This window comes from Hypomesus transpacificus, chromosome 14 (genome assembly GCF_021917145.1).
Source record: "Hypomesus transpacificus isolate Combined female chromosome 14, fHypTra1, whole genome shotgun sequence".
In the NCBI taxonomy this organism is placed as follows: Eukaryota; Metazoa; Chordata; class Actinopteri; order Osmeriformes; family Osmeridae; genus Hypomesus; species Hypomesus transpacificus.
This window is the reverse complement of record NC_061073.1, coordinates 652,332-671,579: the sequence shown is the minus strand read 5'-3', so window position 1 is coordinate 671,579 and position 19,248 is coordinate 652,332. Positions and strand designations below refer to the sequence as shown.

General features: G+C 51.1%; 1 protein-coding gene across 1 annotated transcript in view; it reads left to right on the top strand.

The window, feature by feature from the left end:
• LOC124476837 (plexin-B1-like) overlaps positions 1-19,248 on the top strand; it is a 48,558-nt gene extending 29,310 nt beyond the window's left edge. Inside the window, exons 9-38 of the mRNA XM_047034231.1 lie at positions 236-344; positions 442-550; positions 1,069-2,100; positions 3,050-3,151; positions 3,254-3,376; positions 4,075-4,168; positions 4,268-4,434; positions 4,645-4,796; positions 4,909-5,014; positions 5,219-5,355; positions 6,522-6,698; positions 6,847-7,033; positions 7,333-7,575; positions 7,996-8,172; positions 8,265-8,413; positions 10,627-10,727; positions 11,378-11,595; positions 12,148-12,326; positions 12,668-12,734; positions 13,146-13,292; positions 13,466-13,631; positions 14,038-14,141; positions 14,374-14,458; positions 14,633-14,799; positions 14,927-15,087; positions 15,385-15,532; positions 15,627-15,691; positions 15,958-16,033; positions 16,455-16,529; positions 16,696-19,248. Of these exons, the coding sequence (XP_046890187.1) occupies positions 236-344; positions 442-550; positions 1,069-2,100; positions 3,050-3,151; positions 3,254-3,376; positions 4,075-4,168; positions 4,268-4,434; positions 4,645-4,796; positions 4,909-5,014; positions 5,219-5,355; positions 6,522-6,698; positions 6,847-7,033; positions 7,333-7,575; positions 7,996-8,172; positions 8,265-8,413; positions 10,627-10,727; positions 11,378-11,595; positions 12,148-12,326; positions 12,668-12,734; positions 13,146-13,292; positions 13,466-13,631; positions 14,038-14,141; positions 14,374-14,458; positions 14,633-14,799; positions 14,927-15,087; positions 15,385-15,532; positions 15,627-15,691; positions 15,958-16,033; positions 16,455-16,529; positions 16,696-16,800 (4,928 nt within the window). The 3' untranslated portion in view covers positions 16,801-19,248. The remainder of the gene's footprint in view (positions 1-235; positions 345-441; positions 551-1,068; positions 2,101-3,049; positions 3,152-3,253; positions 3,377-4,074; positions 4,169-4,267; positions 4,435-4,644; positions 4,797-4,908; positions 5,015-5,218; positions 5,356-6,521; positions 6,699-6,846; positions 7,034-7,332; positions 7,576-7,995; positions 8,173-8,264; positions 8,414-10,626; positions 10,728-11,377; positions 11,596-12,147; positions 12,327-12,667; positions 12,735-13,145; positions 13,293-13,465; positions 13,632-14,037; positions 14,142-14,373; positions 14,459-14,632; positions 14,800-14,926; positions 15,088-15,384; positions 15,533-15,626; positions 15,692-15,957; positions 16,034-16,454; positions 16,530-16,695) is intronic.

Here is a 19,248-nt window from a genome sequence, read left to right as displayed (position 1 = left end):
TTAAATAACAGTTTGAGAAAACATAAATTGCTGAAGCTTTCAAAACTCAATAAATTAAATTTCTTTACAATGTGGCAGTGATAAAAATCAAATTGGTTTTCCGTCCATAATTTTAATTGTTCATCATAGTTTAATTAGGCTAAATGTAGGCTATTTAAGTTGATTTTCTAGAAATGTAGCCCACATATTGAACTGATGAGAATAAGACAATGAGCATGTCCGTTTGTGGTTATAGACTCAGTGACGGTGCTGCTGTCCGTGCGCTTCCTGAACGTGACGCTGGTGTCCGCTGAGTTCACCTTCTACGACTGTGAGCTGGTGCAGGAGCTGTCTGGACGCAGACCGTGAGTCACACACACACACACAGTCTCAAACACACACACACTGTCTCACACACACACCACTGGCTAACTACCTGCTCCCCCCTGGCTCCTGCTGCAGGTGCCGGGGCTGCGTGAGCAGCCGCTGGGGCTGTAACTGGTGCATCCACCAGCACCTGTGCACCCACAAACACACCTGCGACCTGGGCGTCACCGTCAAAAACCAGCAGGTAGGCCTAGCATTACGCTAACTAGCTCTGTCCAAACGTATTTTTTTATTTGAATTGTTTGAATTGTATTTGAGTAAAAGTACTGAGACACACACAACCAGCAGATAGGTATCCTAGCAACATGCTAAAGAGGTGTAGGTATCCTAGCAACATGCTAAAGAGGTGTAGGTAGCCTAGCAACATGCTAAAGAGGTGTAGGTTACCTAGCAACATGCTAAAGAGGTTAGCGTTGTTAGTGTATGCACCTACCATAGAGCGCGAACTCACCCCTGGTCCTAGGGAAATGGGTGTGTGAGGTGTTTGGATTATATTTACCAAAATTTTATCATATAGTAAATATAAATGTTTGTTTGTGTTTGTTCTCACTTTTAAGTGTGCTGAGTCATAGTAATTCCATTGTTTTGTTGACAGTGTTTTTCAGCATTTGTTTGTGTGAATTCATGTTTATTCCTTTTGTTTTACCCTTGTCCCTTTCTATCCACCCTCTCCCCTCTCTTGTCATGTGTGTTCCTCTCAAGTACAAACCACCACCACCCTCCCTCCCCACCCCCACCAACACCGCTGCCAGCTCCCCCACAACGTCCAAAACACAAGACTCTTCCCAATCAATTGTCCCAACCTCCCCTTCTCCCTCTCCCCCACCCCTACCCCAGGGTGCATCTGCCCAACCCACCTCTCCTGTCACAACCACCCCAGCACCCCAGCCCACTACCACTGGCCAGGCCAACGCCTCCCCCTGGCCCCCCCTGATCACTCCCACCTCCAGCGCTCCCCTGGGGGGCACCCCCACCACCCAGCAGGGGGGAGAGGCCTCGGCTGGGGGGGGCAGGGAGAGCATCTCCAGGGCAACAACAGAGCCAGGGGAGGTGGGGGCAGAGACAGGAGAGGGCCCCGGGACCCACACCCAGACAGATCCTCAGGACTGGCTTCCGGAGGCCCCGGAAACTACATTTCCCAGCAGCCCTAGCGGCGTGTCAGACACCGCCACCTCCTCCGGTGGGGTGGCCCTGCTGGGGTTCCCCTTCACTTCCCTGGACCCAAAGACCCCCCACCCCGCCCCCTCGAAGGGGCCGGAGGAAAGGCTGGGAGAAGGGGAGGAGGAGGAGGAGGGAGAAATTGAGAAGTTGGATGGAGAGTTGGAGACTGGCACAACAGTGTTGAGTGTCACCATGCCCACTGAAGACGTTGGTACCAACCAGACCTCACCTTTCCGTGCCCACACACCAGACCCTGCCCCCAACCCTCACCCCATCTCCAATCCCAACCCCGACCCTAGTTCCAACCCTGACCCTGACCCTATCTCCAGTCCCAATCCTGACCCTGACCCTAGTCCCAACCCTGACCCCATTTCCAGTCCCAATCCTGATCTTAGTCCCAACCCTGACCCCAGCCCTGACCCCATCTCCAGTCCCAACCCTGACCCTGACCCTAGTCCCAACCCTGGCCCTAGTCCCAACCCTGACCGTGACCCTAGTCCCAATCCTGACCCCAGCCATGACTCTGCCCTGTCAGCAGAGTACCAGTCAGACCCAGCGGAGCCAGGCCTCGTGGTGAGTGCTTTTGTCAGGGACAACTGGACTGGCTCCACAGCTAGCCCAAGCTACACAGTTAGCCATGCTCCACAGTTAGCCATGCTACACAGTTAGCAATGCTCCACAGCTAGCCATGCTCCACAGTTAGCCATGCTCCACAGCTAGCCATGCTCCACAGTTAGCCATTCTCCACAGCTAGCCATGCTACACAGTTAGCCATGTTGCACAGTTAGCCATGCTACGCAGCTAGTCAGGATACACAGCTAGCCATGCTACACAGTTAGCCATGCTACACAGCTAGTCAGGATACACAGTTAGCCATGCTACACAGCTAGTCAGGATACACAGCTAGCCATGCTACACAGTTAGCCATTCTACACAGTTAGTCAGGATACACAGCTAGCCATGCTACACAGCTGCTCTCTAGCGAAAAGTTTTACTGAAATCCCACTGCTAGTCTGTTTGAAGTCCAGTTGGTTTTGCACACCACCGATCCCAAGCCTCTTGTTAGTGTGTTGAGCAGAAATGTTCCAAACAGGGTTCAGGAACTACAGCTGCTATAAAGCAGTTTCTCTCCACCCCTCCTCCTGTGTCTCTCTGGTCCGTGTGATTCACGTTCTGTTGATGTAATCTCCATTGGCGCTGTGATTTGCTTGTTTACCTTTTGGTGCTGGTACAGAATTCAAAGGTGCCAAAAGAAAATATCTGTTTAAATAACCGTACCTGCCATTGTTTGGTTCAACATGTCATGAACACTTTTGCTTCCTAATTAAACATCTTAAATAGCATCATAACTGATGGTAGCACTGTTTCAGGTTTGAATCATCCGTGTGTGTGTTTTAATGTGTGTGTTTATGGAGTATGTGCATATAATGGTGTGTGTGTTTATGGTGTGTCTATGGCGTGTGTGTGTGTATGGTGTGTATGTGCATGGTGTGTGTGTGTATGGTGTGTGTGTGTATTCCAGCAGGACTGTCCTTGTGTGGAGGAGATCCAGGGCTCCTCCTTCCTGCCGGTGAACGTGGAGAGGAAGATCTCTCTGATTGGACGACACTTACACCTGTTCCAGGTAAGCATGCTGTCCTGAGGTTGCTAAGAAACCACTGAAAGGGATTTTGTAAATATGATGGATTCAACACCTGTACGTGTGTGTGTGTGTGTGCGTGTGCAGGATGAGGATCTGGACTATGAGTGTGTGTTGGGGATCGAGGGCAGGTCAGTGGTGGTGGAGGCCTTCGTGGAGACAGATAACAGAGATCCCTCTCTCTTCATCATCACCTGCCACCTGCACAAGGTAACCTGCCTGTCTGCCTACCTGCCTGCCTGCAGGCCTGTCTGCCTGCCTGCCTGCCTGCCTGCCTGTCTGCAGGCCTGTCTGTCTGTCTGCAGGCCTGTCTGTCTGTCTGCCTACCTGTCTGCCTGCCTGCCTGCCTGCCTGCCTGCCTGCCTGCCTACCTGCCTGCCTGCCTGCTTGCAGGACTGTCTGCCTGCCTGCCTGCAGGCCTGTCTGTCTGTCTGTCTGCCTGCAGGCCTCTCTGTCTGTCTGCAGGCCTGTCTGTCTGTCTGCAGGCCTGTCTGTCTGTCTGCCTGCAGGCCTCTCTGCCTGTCTGCAGGCCTGTCTGTCTGTCTGTCTGTCTGTCTGCCTGCAGGCCTCTGTCTGTCTGCAGGCCTGTCTGTCTGTCTGCAGGCCTGTCTGTCTGCCTGCAGGCCTCTCTGCCTGTCTGCAGGCCTGCAGGCCTGTCTGTCTGTCTGCAGGCCTGTCTGTCTGTCTGCCTGTCTGTCTGTCTGTCTGTCTGTCTGTCTGTCTGTCTGTCTGGACACATCAGTGGGAAATGTCATTAGTTAAGATGTGTTCATGTGGCTTGAGGTGATGTGCTTCAGAATGGTGCTGTACAAATGCTTACAGAATTAAGTGAATAGCTCAACCTTACTTGAAACTATTCAGATGTGGATAGAGGGTCGTCTCTGACTGGAACTACTTTGTTGCTGCAGTATTTCTACGCCGAGGCGGTGGAGGAATACATGGCTGTGATCAATGTGAGGCGGAGGGATACTTCCCAGATCGACAGTCCTGAGGACTTGCAGGGTAGGATAGAATATAGACCCTTGGCTTTGGCATGTTTTTTCCTTGTCTTGAACTGAACTAAATTAATCTGACTCTGTGTTTGACTCTGTTTGACTCCAGTGACTCTGTTCAACTGCTCGGTGGGGCGTTGGGACTGCAGCCGGTGTGGCACAGCGGTGCGGGGGTACGGGTGTGTGTGGTGCGGCCAGGCTGCCTCTCCAAGCTGCGTCCACCAGGACTCCTGCCCCCAACATACCCACACCTGCCCCGCCCCCGCCATCCACTATGTAAGACCTGACCCTGGAAACCCACCACACCCTGATGTACACCCATCTTCTTCTGTAAAAGACTGTTTGTATGAGAGATGGAGAGACAGAGAGAGAGACAGAGAGAAACAGTGTGAGACAGAGAGAGAGACAGACATGGACAGGCAGGTGATCTATCTGTGTTACAGAGAGATGAAACCTGTAGACCTGTGCTCCTGTCCCTGTCTGCAGGTGGAGCCAGGGTCGGGTCCAGTGGAGGGGGGCACGAGGATCACCATCTCTGGCTCCAACCTGGGCCAGCAGGTCCTGGACATCCAAGACTCTGTGACAGTAGCTGGGGTGCCGTGCCTGGTCCTGCCCAGCAGATACGAGGTCTCCTCCAGGTACCACAACCACAGACTGTCTGTCTTCTCTCTCCACGTCCCCCTCCCTCTCCCCTTCCTGTTGGATAGCGTGTGAGACCACAGCCATGTCTCTCCCTCCCCCTTCCTGTAGGATAGTATGTGAGACCACTCCCAGCGGGGGAGAGAGGCGTGGCCAGGTGTCTATCCAGGTGAGGGGCGGCGACATCGGCCTCTCCACCCAGAGATTCAGCTTCCAGGTAACTATGGTGATAGTTACTATGGTGGTGACTATGGGGATGAGAATGACAGTCAGAGATGGCAAAAGTACATGCATTTTCAAAAAAATTTCAACCTTTTGTAACTTTGTTTTCAAGACCAAAAAAAAAAAATGCCTTTCTAACCTTTTCTTTCTAATTACATTTCCAACTTCCTACCCCCCCCCCCCCCCCCCCCCCCCCCAGGACCCAGTCCTGACAGGATTGACCCCCCAGCGAGGGCCGAGGGCTGGGGGCTCAACGCTGAGCATCATGGGACACTGGCTGAGGACCGGACACCCTGGAGATGTCAGCGTTCTGATTGGAGGAGTACCCTGTCACATGTAAGGGTGTTGGAGATGTCAGTGTTCTGATTGGAGGAGTACCCTGTCACATGTAAGGGTGTTGGAGATGTCAGTGTTCTGATTGGAGGAGTACCCTGTCACATGTAAGGGTGTTGGAGATGTCAGTGTTCTGATTGGAGGAGTACCCTGTCACATGTAAGGGTGTTGGAGATGTCAGTGTTCTGATTGGAGGAGTACCGTGTCACATGTAAGGGTGTTGGAGATGTCAGTGTTCTGATTGGAGGAGTACTGTGTCACATGTAAGGGTGTTGGAGATGTCAGTGTTCTGATTGGAGGAGTACCGTGTCACATGTAAGGGTGTTGGAGATGTCAGTGTTCTGATTGGAGGAGTACCGTGTCACATGTAAGGGTGTTGGAGATGTCAGTGTTCTGATTGGAGGAGTACCGTGTCACATGTAAGGGTGTTGGAGATGTCAGTGTTCTGATTGGAGGAGTACTGTGTCACATGTAAGGGTGTTGGAGATGTCAGTGTTCTGATTGGAGGAGTACCGTGTCACATGTAAGGGTGTTGGAGATGTCAGTGTTCTGATTGGAGGAGTACCGTGTCACATGTAAGGGTGTTGGAGATGTCAGTGTTCTGATTGGAGGAGTACCGTGTCACACGTAAGGGTGTTGGAGATGTCAGTGTTCTGATTGGAGGAGTACTGTGTCACATGTAAGGGTGTTGGAGATGTCAGTGTTCTGATTGGAGGAGTACCGTGTCACATGTAAGGGTGTTGGAGATGTCAGTGTTCTGATTGGAGGAGTACTGTGTCACATGTAAGGGTGTTGGAGATGTCAGTGTTCTGATTGGAGGAGTACTGTGTCACATGTAAGGGTGTTGGAGATGTCAGTGTTCTGATTGGAGGAGTACTGTGTCACATGTAAGGGTGTTGGAGATGTCAGTGTTCTGATTGGAGGAGTACTGTGTCACATGTAAGGGTGTTTACCAGGCACACCTCAGGGGAATCAACTTTCAGCTAGTAGGCTCAGTGCAACAATAACATATATTACATGCAGTGCAGTAAAAACGACATATTTAAACAATATTAATGATGATTCATGCATAAGTTAATGCATTAATGAACGCTAATTAATGCACCCTTATTGTAAAGTGTTACCCAATATTAAAAGCTATTGGACTGACTGCTTGCTGGCTGCTGTAGTGCGTCTGAGGTGCTGGACGGCCGGCTGAGCTGTGTGACGGGGCGCAGCAACAGCACCGGGGAACAGCGTGTGACGGTGCGCTTCGGCCGGGCGCAGCGCCACCTGCAGGCTGCCCTGTATCACTACACCCCCGACCCCAACATCACCTCAGCTGCCCCCTCCAAGAGCTTCCTCAGGTAGGACGGCTCACCTGCACCCTGCCATCCTGTATCCATCCATCCTGCATCCATCCGTCTGTCCATCTGTCCTTTCATCCATCCCATCATCCTCATTAATTTCAGTGCTACAACCCAGCTGTATTCTGACCTCTCTCTCTCTCTCCAGTGGGGGCAGGGTGATCCAGGTGTCTGGTCAGTACCTTGACGTGGTGCAGGATCCCAGGATCAGGGTGACCCTCAGCCCCCCAGGCCCCCCCCTCAGCCCCCCGCCCCCCCCCCTGCCCCCCCGAAGGAGGAGGAGGAGCGTACCTGAGCCAGCCTGTCCTGAAGACACACTCTGCCATGTCCAACAGGTGTGTGTGTGTGAGGGATGACCTGTGTGTGTTAGGAAGGGAGTGTGTTAGTGACCCCTCTTCCTCCCCCCTCCTCCTCCCTTCTCCCCCCTCCTCCTCCTTCCTCCTCCCTCCTCCCTCCTCCTCCCTCCTCCTCTCCCCCCCCCCCTCCTCCTCCCTCCTCCTCCCTCCTCCCCCCTCCTCCTCCCTTCTCCCCCCTCCTCCTCCTTCCTCCTCCCTCCTCCTCCTTCCTCCTCCCTCCTCCTCCCTCCTCCTCCCTCCTCCTCCCTCCTCCTCTCTCCTCCTCCCTCCTCCCCCAGTATGTGTCCAGCTGTGCGGTCCGGAGCTCTTCCCTGATCCTGTGTCCCACCCCGGCGGTGGGACAGGAAGCTAGGCGCGCACGGGTCCAGGTGGACTTCCTGTTGGACAGCCTCCATTTTGCCTTTGGCTCGGTGAGCAGCGAGGCGTTCAGCTATGAGCCCAACCCAGTCCTGTACCCCCTGAACCAGCAGGACCCCAGCCGGCCCTACCACCACAAGCCTGGCAGTGTCATCTCTGTGGAGGTGTGGACTACAGCACCCTAACCCGTGCTATACTGTACTATAATATGTAGAATACTGATTCATCCAGGGTCCATCCTATACTGTACTATAATATGTAGAATACTGATTCATCCAGGGTCCATCCTATACTGTACTATAATATGTAGAATACTGATTCATCCAGGGTCCATCCTATACTGTACTATAATATGTAGAATACTGATTCATCCAGGGTCCATCCTATACTGTACTATAATATGTAGAATACTGATTCATCCAGGGTCCATCCTATACTGTACTATAATATGTAGAATACTGATTCATCCAGGGTCCATCCTGGTCTAGGTCTAGCCTGGGATGGTCTAGGTCTAGACCAGGTCTATCCTGACCCAGGTCTGACCCAGGTGTAACCTTGCTGTATCCTTGCTCTCGGTGCTGCAGGGAGAGAACCTGGACCTGGCCATCCACAAGGAGGAGCTGCTGGCTCTGATTGGAGGGGGCGTGTGCTCCGTGAAGACTCTCACCCACAACCACCTGTACTGTGAGCCTCCGGCCCAGCAGCCCTCAGTGCTGCCCACCAGGAAACAGGAAGTGATGGACGCTCTGCCAGAGTTCACTGTAAGGCACTTACGGGCGGACATGTTTGTAGTCATTTAAAATGTGTCTGTGTCTAATATGTAACTCACCTGGTCTGTGTCTGTGTTGAGCAGGTTCAGATGGGAAACCTGAACTTCTCTCTGGGGCGCGTTCAATACGACTCCCTGGGCCGCTCCATGTTCCCCCTGGAGGCCCAGGTGGGGCTGGGGGTGGGCGCCTCTGTACTGGCCCTGCTCGTCCTCATCATCCTGCTCATATACAGGTACAAACACACACACACACACACACAGGTACACACACACACACACACACAGGTACACACACACACACACACAGGTACACACACAGGTACACACACACACACAGGTACACACACACACACAGGTACACACACACACACACACACAGGTACACACACAGGTACACACACACATACAGGTACACACACTCACACTTTTACAGTTACATTTATGCATTTAGCAGACGCTTTTTATTTGCAATGAGGTAGCCCAAACATTGTGGGTAGCCAAAACATGAAGCATACATTATGAAAACTAAATAAGTCCCAAAGGGATGAACCACAAGAGCATGTAGTTGAACAAGTTACAGTTAAACAATTAAACAACATGAACTTCAACAAGTGCAAGGGTGTACCTGTGGAAAAAAGCAAGCAACAAAATATATTACACCGCAAGTACAGTAGTTTTAAGTCAGTTACAACTAACCAACAAGAGCAACAAGTCTCTCAATACAAGTTATTGTGATCCTGGAGGAAACATCAGGTCCAGCCAAACATTCCTAAGTACCGTTGTACTCCCGGAACAAGTGCGTCTTGAGCCTTTACATGTATATATAGTGTTTTTGTATCTTTATATTTCATGTATATACAGGTCCTTCTCAAAAAATTTGCATATTGTGATAAAGTTCATTATTTTCCATAATGTAATGATAAAAATTAAACTTTCATATATTTTAGATTCATTGCACACCAACTGAAATATTTCAGGTCTTTTATTGTTTTAATACTGATGATTTTGGCATACAGCTCATGAAAACCCCAAATTCCTATCTCAAAAAATTAGCATATCATGAAAAGGGTCTCTAAACGAGCTATTAACCTAATCATCTGAATCAACTAATTAACTCTAAACACCTGCAAAAGATTCCTGAGGCTTTTAAAAACTCCCAGCCTGTTTCATTACTCAAAACCGCAATCATGAGTAAGACTGCCGACCTGACTGCTGTCCAGAAGGCCATCATTGACACCCTCAAGCAAGAGGGTAAGACACAGAAAGAAATTTCTGAACAAATAGGCTGTTCCCAGAGTGCTGTATCAAGGCACCTCAGTGGGAAGTCTGTGGGAAGGAAAAAGTGTGGCAAAAAACGCTGCACAACGAGAAGAGGTGACCGGACCCTGAGGAAGATTGTGGAGAAGGACCGATTCCAGACCTTGGGGGACCAGCACTGGACTGTTGCTCAGTGGTCCAAAGTACTTTTTTCGGATGAAAGCAAATGTTGCATATCATTCGGAAATCAAGGTGCCAGAGTCTGGAGGAAGACTGGGGAGAAGGAAATGCCAAAATGCCTGAAGTCCAGTGTCAAGTACCCACAGTCAGTGATGGTCTGGGGTGCCATGTCAGCTGCTGGTGTTGGTCCACTGTGTTTTATCAAGGGCAGGGTCAATGCAGCTAGCTATCAGGAGATTTTGGAGCACTTCATGCTTCCATCTGCTGAAAAGCTTTATGGAGATGAAGATTTCATTTTTCAGCACGACCTGGCACCTGCTCACAGTGCCAAAACCACTGGTAAATGGTTTACTGACCATGGTATTACTGTGCTCAATTGGCCTGCCAACTCTCCTGACCTGAACCCCATAGAGAATCTGTGGGATATTGTGAAGAGAAAGTTGAGAGACGCAAGACCCAACACTCTGGCTGAGCTTAAGGCCGCTATCGAAGCATCCTGGGCCTCCATAACACCTCAGCAGTGCCACAGGCTGATTGCCTCCATGCCACGCCGCATTGAAGCAGTCATTTCTGCAAAAGGATTCCCGACCAAGTATTGAGTGCATAACTGAACATAATTATTTGAAGGTTGACTTTTTTTGTATTAAAAACACTTATTTTATTGGTCGGATGAAATATGCTAATTTTTTTAGATAATTTGGGGTTTTCATGAGCTGTATGCCAAAATCATCAGTATTAAAACAATAAAAGACCTGAAATATTTCAGTTGGTGTGCAATGAATCTAAAATATATGAAAGTTTAATTTTTATCATTACATTATGGAAAATAATGAACTTTATCACAATATGCTAATTTTTTTAGAAGGACCTGTATATGTTTTTATGATGCTTTACAGAGGAGATGCTAGAGGATCTTTTATAATGCATATTTTACACTGTGTGTATCTTTGTGCGTGTATCTGTGTGCATTCTTGCTGTGTGTGTATGTGTGTGTGTGTGTGTGGTTCAGAAGGAAGAGTAAGCAGGCTATGAGAGACTATAAGAAGGTTCAGATCCAGCTGGAGAACCTGGAGACCAGTGTGAGAGACCGCTGCAAGAAGGAGTTCACAGGTGAGTTAGCCCTCTCTTTCCTCCTCTTTCCTCCTCTCCCTCCTCCCCCTCCTCCTCTCCCTCCTCCTCTCCCTCCTCCTCCCCCTCCTCCTTTCCCTCCTCCTCTCCCTCCTCCTCTCCCTTCTCTCCTCCCCTCCTCCTCTCCCTCCTCCCCCTCCTCCTCTCCCTCCTCCTCTCCCTCCTCCTCTCCCTCCTCCCCCTCCTCCTCCCCCTCTTCCTCTCCCTCCTCCTCTCCCTCCTCTCCTCCCTCCTCCTGTCTTCATCCTCTCCCTCCTCTCCTCCTCCTCCCCCTCCTCCTCTCCCTCCTCCTCTCCCCCCTCCTCTCCTCTTCCTCTCCCTCCTCCTCTCCACCAGGGGGCTCCCTGTCTTTCCAGCTCTCCTCACCCTGTCCCTCCATTCCTGTTGATTCCTTCTTTCAATTTTTTTGATCTCTTTCTTTATCTTCCTCTCCTTCTTTCTTATCTGGTGTGCTCCTACTCTTCCCCCACTCCTCTCCTCTCTACTCCCCCCTCTCCTCCTCCCGCACTCCTCTCCACTCCCCCACTCCTCTCCTCCTCCCCCACTCCTCTCCACTCCCCCACTCCTCTCCTCCTCCCCCACTCCTCTCCACTCCCCCCTCTCCTCCTGTCCCCCCCTCTCCTTTCCTCCAGACCTGATGACAGAGATGATGGACGTGTCCAGTGACCTGGGGGGCTCAGGCATCCCCTTCCTGGACTACGGGACGTACGCCGAGCGCATCTTCTTCCCGGGCCACCGGGAGTCCCCGCTCAGGAGGGAGCTGGACGTGCCTGAGGCCCGCAGACACACGGTGGAGCAGGGCCTGGTGCAGCTGTCCAACCTGCTTAACAGCAAGCTGTTCCTCACCACGGTACAGGAGGGGGGAGAGGGAGAGACAGACAGGGAGAGACAGAGAGGGAAAGACAGAGAGGGAGAGACAGACAGGGAGAGACACAGAGGGAGAGACACAGAGAGAGAGACAGAGAGGGAGAGACAGAGAGGGAGAGACAGAGAGGGAGAGACACAGAGGGAGAGACAGAGAGGGAGAGACAGACAGAGAGAGACAGAGAGAGACAGACGGAGAGAGAGAGAGAGAGAGACAGAGAGACAGAGAGAGAGAGAGAGAGAGAGAGGGAGAGAGAGAGAGACGGAGAGACGGAGAGAGAGAGAGAGGGAGAGAGAGAGAGACGGAGAGAGACAGAGAGGGAGAGAGACAGAGGGAGAGACACAGAGAGAGACAGAGGGAGAGACAGAGGGAGATAGACAGGGGGAGAGACGGAGAGGGAGATAGACAGAGGGAGAGACGGAGAGAGAGACAGAGGGAGAGAGACAGAGAAAGACAGAGGGGGAAGACACAGGGGGAAGAGAGAGGAAATAACAGAAAATGTAATCCTTCTCCTCCCCCTCTCCTCTCCTCCCTCAGTTCATCCACACTCTGGAGGTGCAGCGGACTTTTTCCCCGCGCGACCGTGCCTACCTGGCCTCCCTCCTCACGGTGGCGCTGCATGGTAAACTGGAGTACTTCACCGACATCCTGAAGACGCTGCTCAACGACCTGGTGGAGCAGTACGTGGCCAAGAACCCCAAACTGATGCTGCGCAGGTTAGTGAGGGGGAAAGAGGGAGCAGGGGAGGGAAGGAGGGAGCAGGGGAGGGAAGGAGGGAGCAGGGAAGGAGGAAGGGAGGGAGGGAGGGAGGGAGGGAGGGAGGGAGGGAGGGAGGGAGGGAGGGAGGGAGGGAGGGAGGGAGGGAGGGAGAGGGAGGGAGGGAGGGAGGGAGGGAGGGAGGGAGGGGGAAGGGAGTTTTTAGTTCAAAGACTGGGTTTTAGACCAGGGTTTTAGTTCTAAGACAGGCTTCTAGACCAGGGTTTTAGTTCTAAGACAGGGTTCTAGACCAGGGTTTTAGTTCTAAGACAGGGTTCTAGACCAGTGTTCTGTGTTTCAGGACTGAGTCTGTGGTGGAGAAGCTCCTGACCAACTGGATGTCCATCTGTCTGTTCACCTTCCTCAGGGTAGGTACCCCACCTGCCCCTAGCCTTACCTGACCCTAACCCTAGCCCACCTGCCCTAACCCTACCTGCCCCTAACCCTACCTGCCCCTAACCCTAGCCCACCTGCCCTAACCCTACCTGCCCCCAGCCCCTAACCCCTCTCAGGGTAGGTACCCCACCTGCCCCTAGCCCTACCTGACCCTAACCCTACCTGTCCCTAGCCCTACCTGACCCTAACCCTACCTGCCCCTAACCCCACCTGCCCCTAGCCCTACCTGACCCTAACCCTACCTGCCCCTAGCCCTACCTGACCCTAACCCTACCTGCCCCCAGCCCCTAGCCCCTCTCAGGGTAGGTACCCCACCTGCCCCTAGCCCTACCTGTCCCAGCAGGTGTGTTGGGTACCTGACTGTGTGGTGTGTGTTCCTGCAGGACTCTGCGGGTGAGGCCTTCTACATGCTGTTCAGGGCCATCCGGCACCAGGTGGACAAGGGTCCCGTTGACGCGGTTACGGGGAAGGCCAAGTACACCCTCAACGACAACCGGCTGCTCCGGGAGGACGTGGAGTACCGCACGCTGGTGAGGACTCACACACGCACACACACACACTCACACACACACACACATATGCACACACACGCACACACACGCACACACACGTACAGACACACACACTCACACATGCATGAACACTGACATCTCACACACATGTCCGTACCCACTATCCCACCCCCATCCTCTCTGTCCGTCAGACCCTGAATGTGCTGATGCCTGCGGCTAGCGGTGGCCCGGTTACCACGGTACCGGCCAAGGTTCTGGACTGTGACACCATCACCCAGGTGAAGGAGAAGGTTCTGGAGCAGGCCTGGAAGGGAACATCCTTCTCCCAGAGACCCCACACCGACGCTCTGCACCTGGGTCAGTACCGACCATTAACCAGACTAACTACCTCTGCACCTGGGTCAGTACCGACCACTAACCAGACTAACTACCTCTGCACCTGGGTCAGTACCGACCACTAACCAGACTAACTACCTCTGCACCTGGGTCAGTACCGACCACTAACCAGACTAACTACCTCTGCACCTGGGTCAGTAATGACCATTAACCAGACTAACTACCTCTGCACCTGGGTCAGTACCGACCACTAACCAGACTAACTACCTCTGCACCTGGGTCAGTAATGACCATTAACCAGACTAACTACCTCTGCACCTGGGTCAGTACCGACCACTAACCAGACGAACTACCTCTGCACCTGGGTCAGTACCGACCACTAACCAGACTAACACATGCACCCTGTCCTCTCTGTGTGTGACCCCAGAATGGCGCGCGGGCGTGGCAGGTCACCTGATCCTCTCGGACGAGGATCTGACGTCGGTGGTGCAGGGATCCTGGAAACGCCTCAACACCCTGCAGCACTACAAGGTCAGGGTCAAGGGTTACATGGTACACTACACACCCTGCAGCAGCACAGGGTCAGGGTCAAGGGTTACATGGTACACTACACACCCTGCAGCAGCACAGGGTCAGGGGTTACTAGACTACTGGTCTTCTCTGATCACTGTCTAGAACAGTTCTAAACTGAAACAGCCATTACTGGATTGAGCGTAGATCTTTGTTATTGCTCATGAAACGTCTTGTTTATTCGTTTGTGTAGGTTCCTGATGGAGCCACTGTGACTTTGGTAACCAGGAACACCAAACACCTGCACCATGACTGCCACGACTACTCACCTGGAGAGAGTGAGTACTTCCTGCTAACACCCCCCTCCTCTCCTATGTAACTACCCCTAGGGAGAAAGTGAGTACTTCATGTGAACACCCCCCTCCTCTCCTAAGTAACTGTAGGGGGAAAGTCCTCTCTGTGTGCGTGTCAGGTACAGTGTGTGCTGGGTAATGACGCCATGCGCCCCACAGAGACCCCCATGCTGGACGATGGCGAGGAGGGCGGAGTCAGGCTGTGGCACCTGGTGAAGGCCAGCGAGGAGGCGGAGCTTCCAAAGCAGCGTGGAGGGAGCATGAGGGAGAGGGGCGGGGCCAAAGCCATCCCTGAGATCTACCTCACCAGGCTGCTGTCCATGAAGGTAGACACACACACACACCAACACATAGAGATATACACTCCCACACAGACATGCACACACATCAAGAAAAAGACACACACAGACACCTACACTGTCTTCCTATCCCTCTCCCCCTCCTCCCCTCCAGGGAACCCTCCAGAAGTTTGTGGATGACCTGTTCACGGTGATCCACAGCACCAGCCGGCCGGTTCCCCTGGCTCTTAAGTACTACTTTGATCTGCTGGACGAGCAGGCCCTGCTGCACAACATCTCTGACCCCGACACCATCCACATCTGGAAGACCAACAGGTCTGCCTGCCTGCCTGCCTTCCTGTCTACCTACCTGCCTGCCTTCCTGTCTGCCTGCCTTCCTGTCGGCCTGCCTATGTTCATTAGGCTTCATGAGATTTCATGAGACTTCATAAATCTTCACAATAGCCTGATCATCATAATTCAGAAGACTGTGCTGTGTTTGTGTTTCACTTACCAAGCTCACTGAATCAGAAGAGGAAACCAGGTCAACAGTAACTCATATGTTCACAATAAACCAAATTAAATAAACCAAAAACTTGTTTTGTTGTGTTTGTGGTGTGTGTTGTTGACTAGTCTACCGCTGCGGTTCTGGATCAACATCCTGAAGAACCCTCAGTTCATCTTTGACGTGCAAGTGAGCGACCACGTGGACGCAGTGCTGTCTGTCATCGCTCAGACCTTCATGGACTCCTGCACCCTCGCAGAGCACAAGCTGGGCAGGGTGAGCCTATCACACGCCCTTAGAATGGGGTTGGAACCAATCAGAGGTTCCAGGTTATATGCAGATCTAATGGCTTCTCTATGTTCTCTTCCAGGATTCTCCAATCAACAAGCTGCTGTACGCCCGAGACATCCCTCGCTACAAGCAGATGGTGGAAAGGTGAGGGACCCTAACCTGAGGGAGGGAGGGGAAGGGAGAGAGAGGGAGGGAGGGAGGGAAGGGGGGAGGGGGAGGAAGGGAGGGAGGGAGAAAAGAATGAAAGTGATAACAATTGGAAAGCCTATAGTGCATTTGTTTCTCTAAATACCTTTTACTGTGATCCCCGTCTGTAAATCTAATCCCTCCCTCCCCCCCTCCCCCTCTCTCCCTTCCCCTCCCCCTCCCTCCCTCCCTCCCCCTCTCTCCCTTCCCCTCCCTCCCCCCAGGTACTATGCTGATATCCGCCAGACCATCTCAGCCAGCGACCAGGAGATGAACTCTGCACTCGCTGAGCTGTCTCGGGTACTATACACTGAACCTGTCTGTCTCTCTACCTGTCTGTTTCTCTACCTGTCTGTCTCTCTACCTGTCTGTCTCTCTACCTGTCTGTCTTAACAAGGTACCACTGAACCTGTCTGTCTCTCTACCTGTCTGTCTCTCTACCTGTCTGTCTATCCGTCTGTCTTAACAAGGTACCACTGAACCTGTCTGTCTCTCTACCTGTCTGTCTCTTTACCTATCTGTCTTAACAAGGTACCACTGAACCTGTCTGTCTCTCTACCTGTCTGTCTCTCTACCTGTCTGTCTCTCTACCTGTCTGTTTCAACAAGGTACCACAAGGACCAATTAACATTCTCTTCCCCTTCCCTCTTCTCTTCTCCCTCCCCTCCTCATCATCGCTCTCCTCCACTGCTCTCCTCTTCCTCTCCTACTATCCATGCAGAACTATTCTGGAGAGGTGAACTTCATGGTGGCCCTGCATGAGCTGTACAAGTACATCAACAAATACTACGACCAGGTACCACGCTCTCTCACACACTAACACACACACAAACACTCCCCCACACACACTCACACAACTGTCTCTAACCATCTGCTTGTGGGCCTTCCTTCCTCCTCTCCTCCACCCCCTCTCCTCCACCCCCTCTCCTCCACCCCCCTCCTCTCCTTCTCCTCCTCTCTAGATCATCACAGCTCTGGAGGAAGACCCCACAGCCCAGAAGATGCAGCTGGGCTGCCGTCTCCAGCAGATCGCCGCCGCCGTGGAGAACAAAGTCACCGACCTCTGACCTCTGAGTGGGTGGGGCCAGGCCAGGCCAGGGCCTGACAGAAAGACAGGAAGTGGAAGAGAAATCCATAAAAGAAAGGAGCAGAACGGGAAGAGAGGAATGCTAGCTATGCCTAATGTCATGTCCCTAGTCTTTGTCAGGAAACAGAGTATCAAATGCCAAATGTCCGTCTATCCACTGACCTTTAACCCCTGACCTTTACCTTCCTGACCTTTACCCCCTGAAGCCTCTTATTGGCTGACAAGTCTCTGTTCCAGGAAGTGGAGGGCATGGCAGCTAGGGATTGTACAGACATAGCGGACCCCTGAAGAGGACTAGGTGATGTTTTACAGGTGCAGATGTTACGATGCAATCGTTGTTCCATTACTAATGCCTTTTGTTGTCTACAAATGTTTGCTCAAGTCTTAGTTTTACCAGAGCTGTGTGGGTTACCAGTACGTTGTCCCTTGCAGCCAGATGAAGTGAGTTTGAAGGTACGAAGGCAGTTGGAAAGTCATTCCTCATGGCCAGTTACCTCAGATAATAAGGACAAGTCACACGTTTCTGTCAAAGGAACCACACGATGACCCGACAAGTCTGCCTGCATCTAGATTGACCCGTCCTGAAACTGAGATGATCTAGAACCACGGCACCCTAAATTCTAACAACAACAATGGGTTTGTGCCCCTGACAATCCCTTGGTTCCCCTGACAATCCCTTGGTTCCCCTAACAATCCCTTGGTTCCCCTGACAATCCCTTGGTTCCCCTGACAAAGCCTTGGTCCGCAGTGACAGATTCATCAGTTGTGACTGAGACTTGTATGTTTTTATGGTTACGTTGTGAGCGGACGTGAATGTTTCTATGGTTACGTTGTGAGAGGACGTGTGTGTTCCTATGGTTATGCCAGTGAAGGGACGTGTGTTTCAATGGTTATGCCAGTGAAGGGATGTGTGTTTCTATGGTTACGCCAGTGAAGCGATGTGTGTGTTTCCATGGTTACGCCAGTGAAGGGATGTGTGTGTTTACATGGTTACGCCAGTGAAGGGATGTGTGTTTCCATGGTTACGCCAGTGAAGGGATGTTATCTTAAGAGAGTTTTAGATTGTTTCCACGGCTCGTTACCACTGATCAAAGAAAGCACTTCCTCTTAGTTCTCTTTTTGTTTTAATATATGTATTTTATGTTGTCTTTAATTTTATTTATTTATTTATTGTTTGCTGGGTGGTGATCTCTTTTCAAAGACCAAAATATCAATTTAAAGAATGTCCACATTTTGAAAAATCTGTTATCGCTTCAAAGTAACAAATAACCTTTCAGTTGAATGGGTTTTGATTACATTCAATATAATTAAAAAATGATGCTAACCCTAGTCCAGTTTACTGTAACCCTAACCCTAGTCCAGATTACACTCTAATCCTAATTTTAGTTCAGATTACAGTCTAATCCTAACCCTAACCCAGATTACACTGTAAATCCAACCCTAGTCCAGATTATATGTTAATCCTAGCCCTAGTCCAAATTACACTCCAGTCTTAACCCGTCACCCTTCTAGTAACTAGTGATGTGATAACAGGCCTTCATGATGCGCTGCAGCAGAAGCAGCAGGGGCGAGAACAGTGTTTCCCTCTTCCACAACACTGATTTCATCACTGCCCATTTTGATTAAATGGTTATAGATTGAGTTCCTTACATGTGGTAAACAATTTGGTTTAAATTTGAATTATTCCTAAAAGTTCAATGGAAATGTATCAGGAATGTGTTGTTTTGGGTCTGAAGAGGGGATGAAGAAGTGTTTGTTTGGCGTACAGCAGAGGGGTCAGCGGTCAGGGGTCAGGGGTCAGGCCTACCCTCACGCTAAGCCCAACACGTCAACAATCACTTTCACTTCCTGTGTGCATCAACTCTTAATACTAACACATTTTACCATAGCTGTTTATACAAGTTACAAGGGAATATCTGTGTTTAGTAATGTCCTGTAGTCAGACAAATAAAACACTGCTGTTTGCCGTAATAATGACTGGGCAAAACCTCTTTGGACAGTTCTAAGAAGATACAGGAGAGGTTATCAGTATTGGACATCATGGTAACAGAAAATCATCCTGCTATTTGCTGGTATTTAAGAGGTGGAGAGGGAGTGAAGGATGATGTGAAGGATGAGGATTTATAACTGTAGTGGAAAGTGAAAGCAGCATCTACATGGGATCAACAGATTAACTATACAGAGGAGTAGTTCCCGATCAACAGATGAACTATACAGAGGAGTAGTTCCCCAGTCCAGGAGCTGTGTGCCCTGCTGGAACACACTCTACCATCAGCTAACTCAACAAACTTCAACCAAACTAACCACAGCCTAATGTGATGCAATAAAACACAATGAGAAAAGAATACCTCGGGGAAGTGTTGTTTACATTGAGTAGTAAGTGATTGTAACATGTAAATGAAATACAAGACAGTATATATTTGAACTT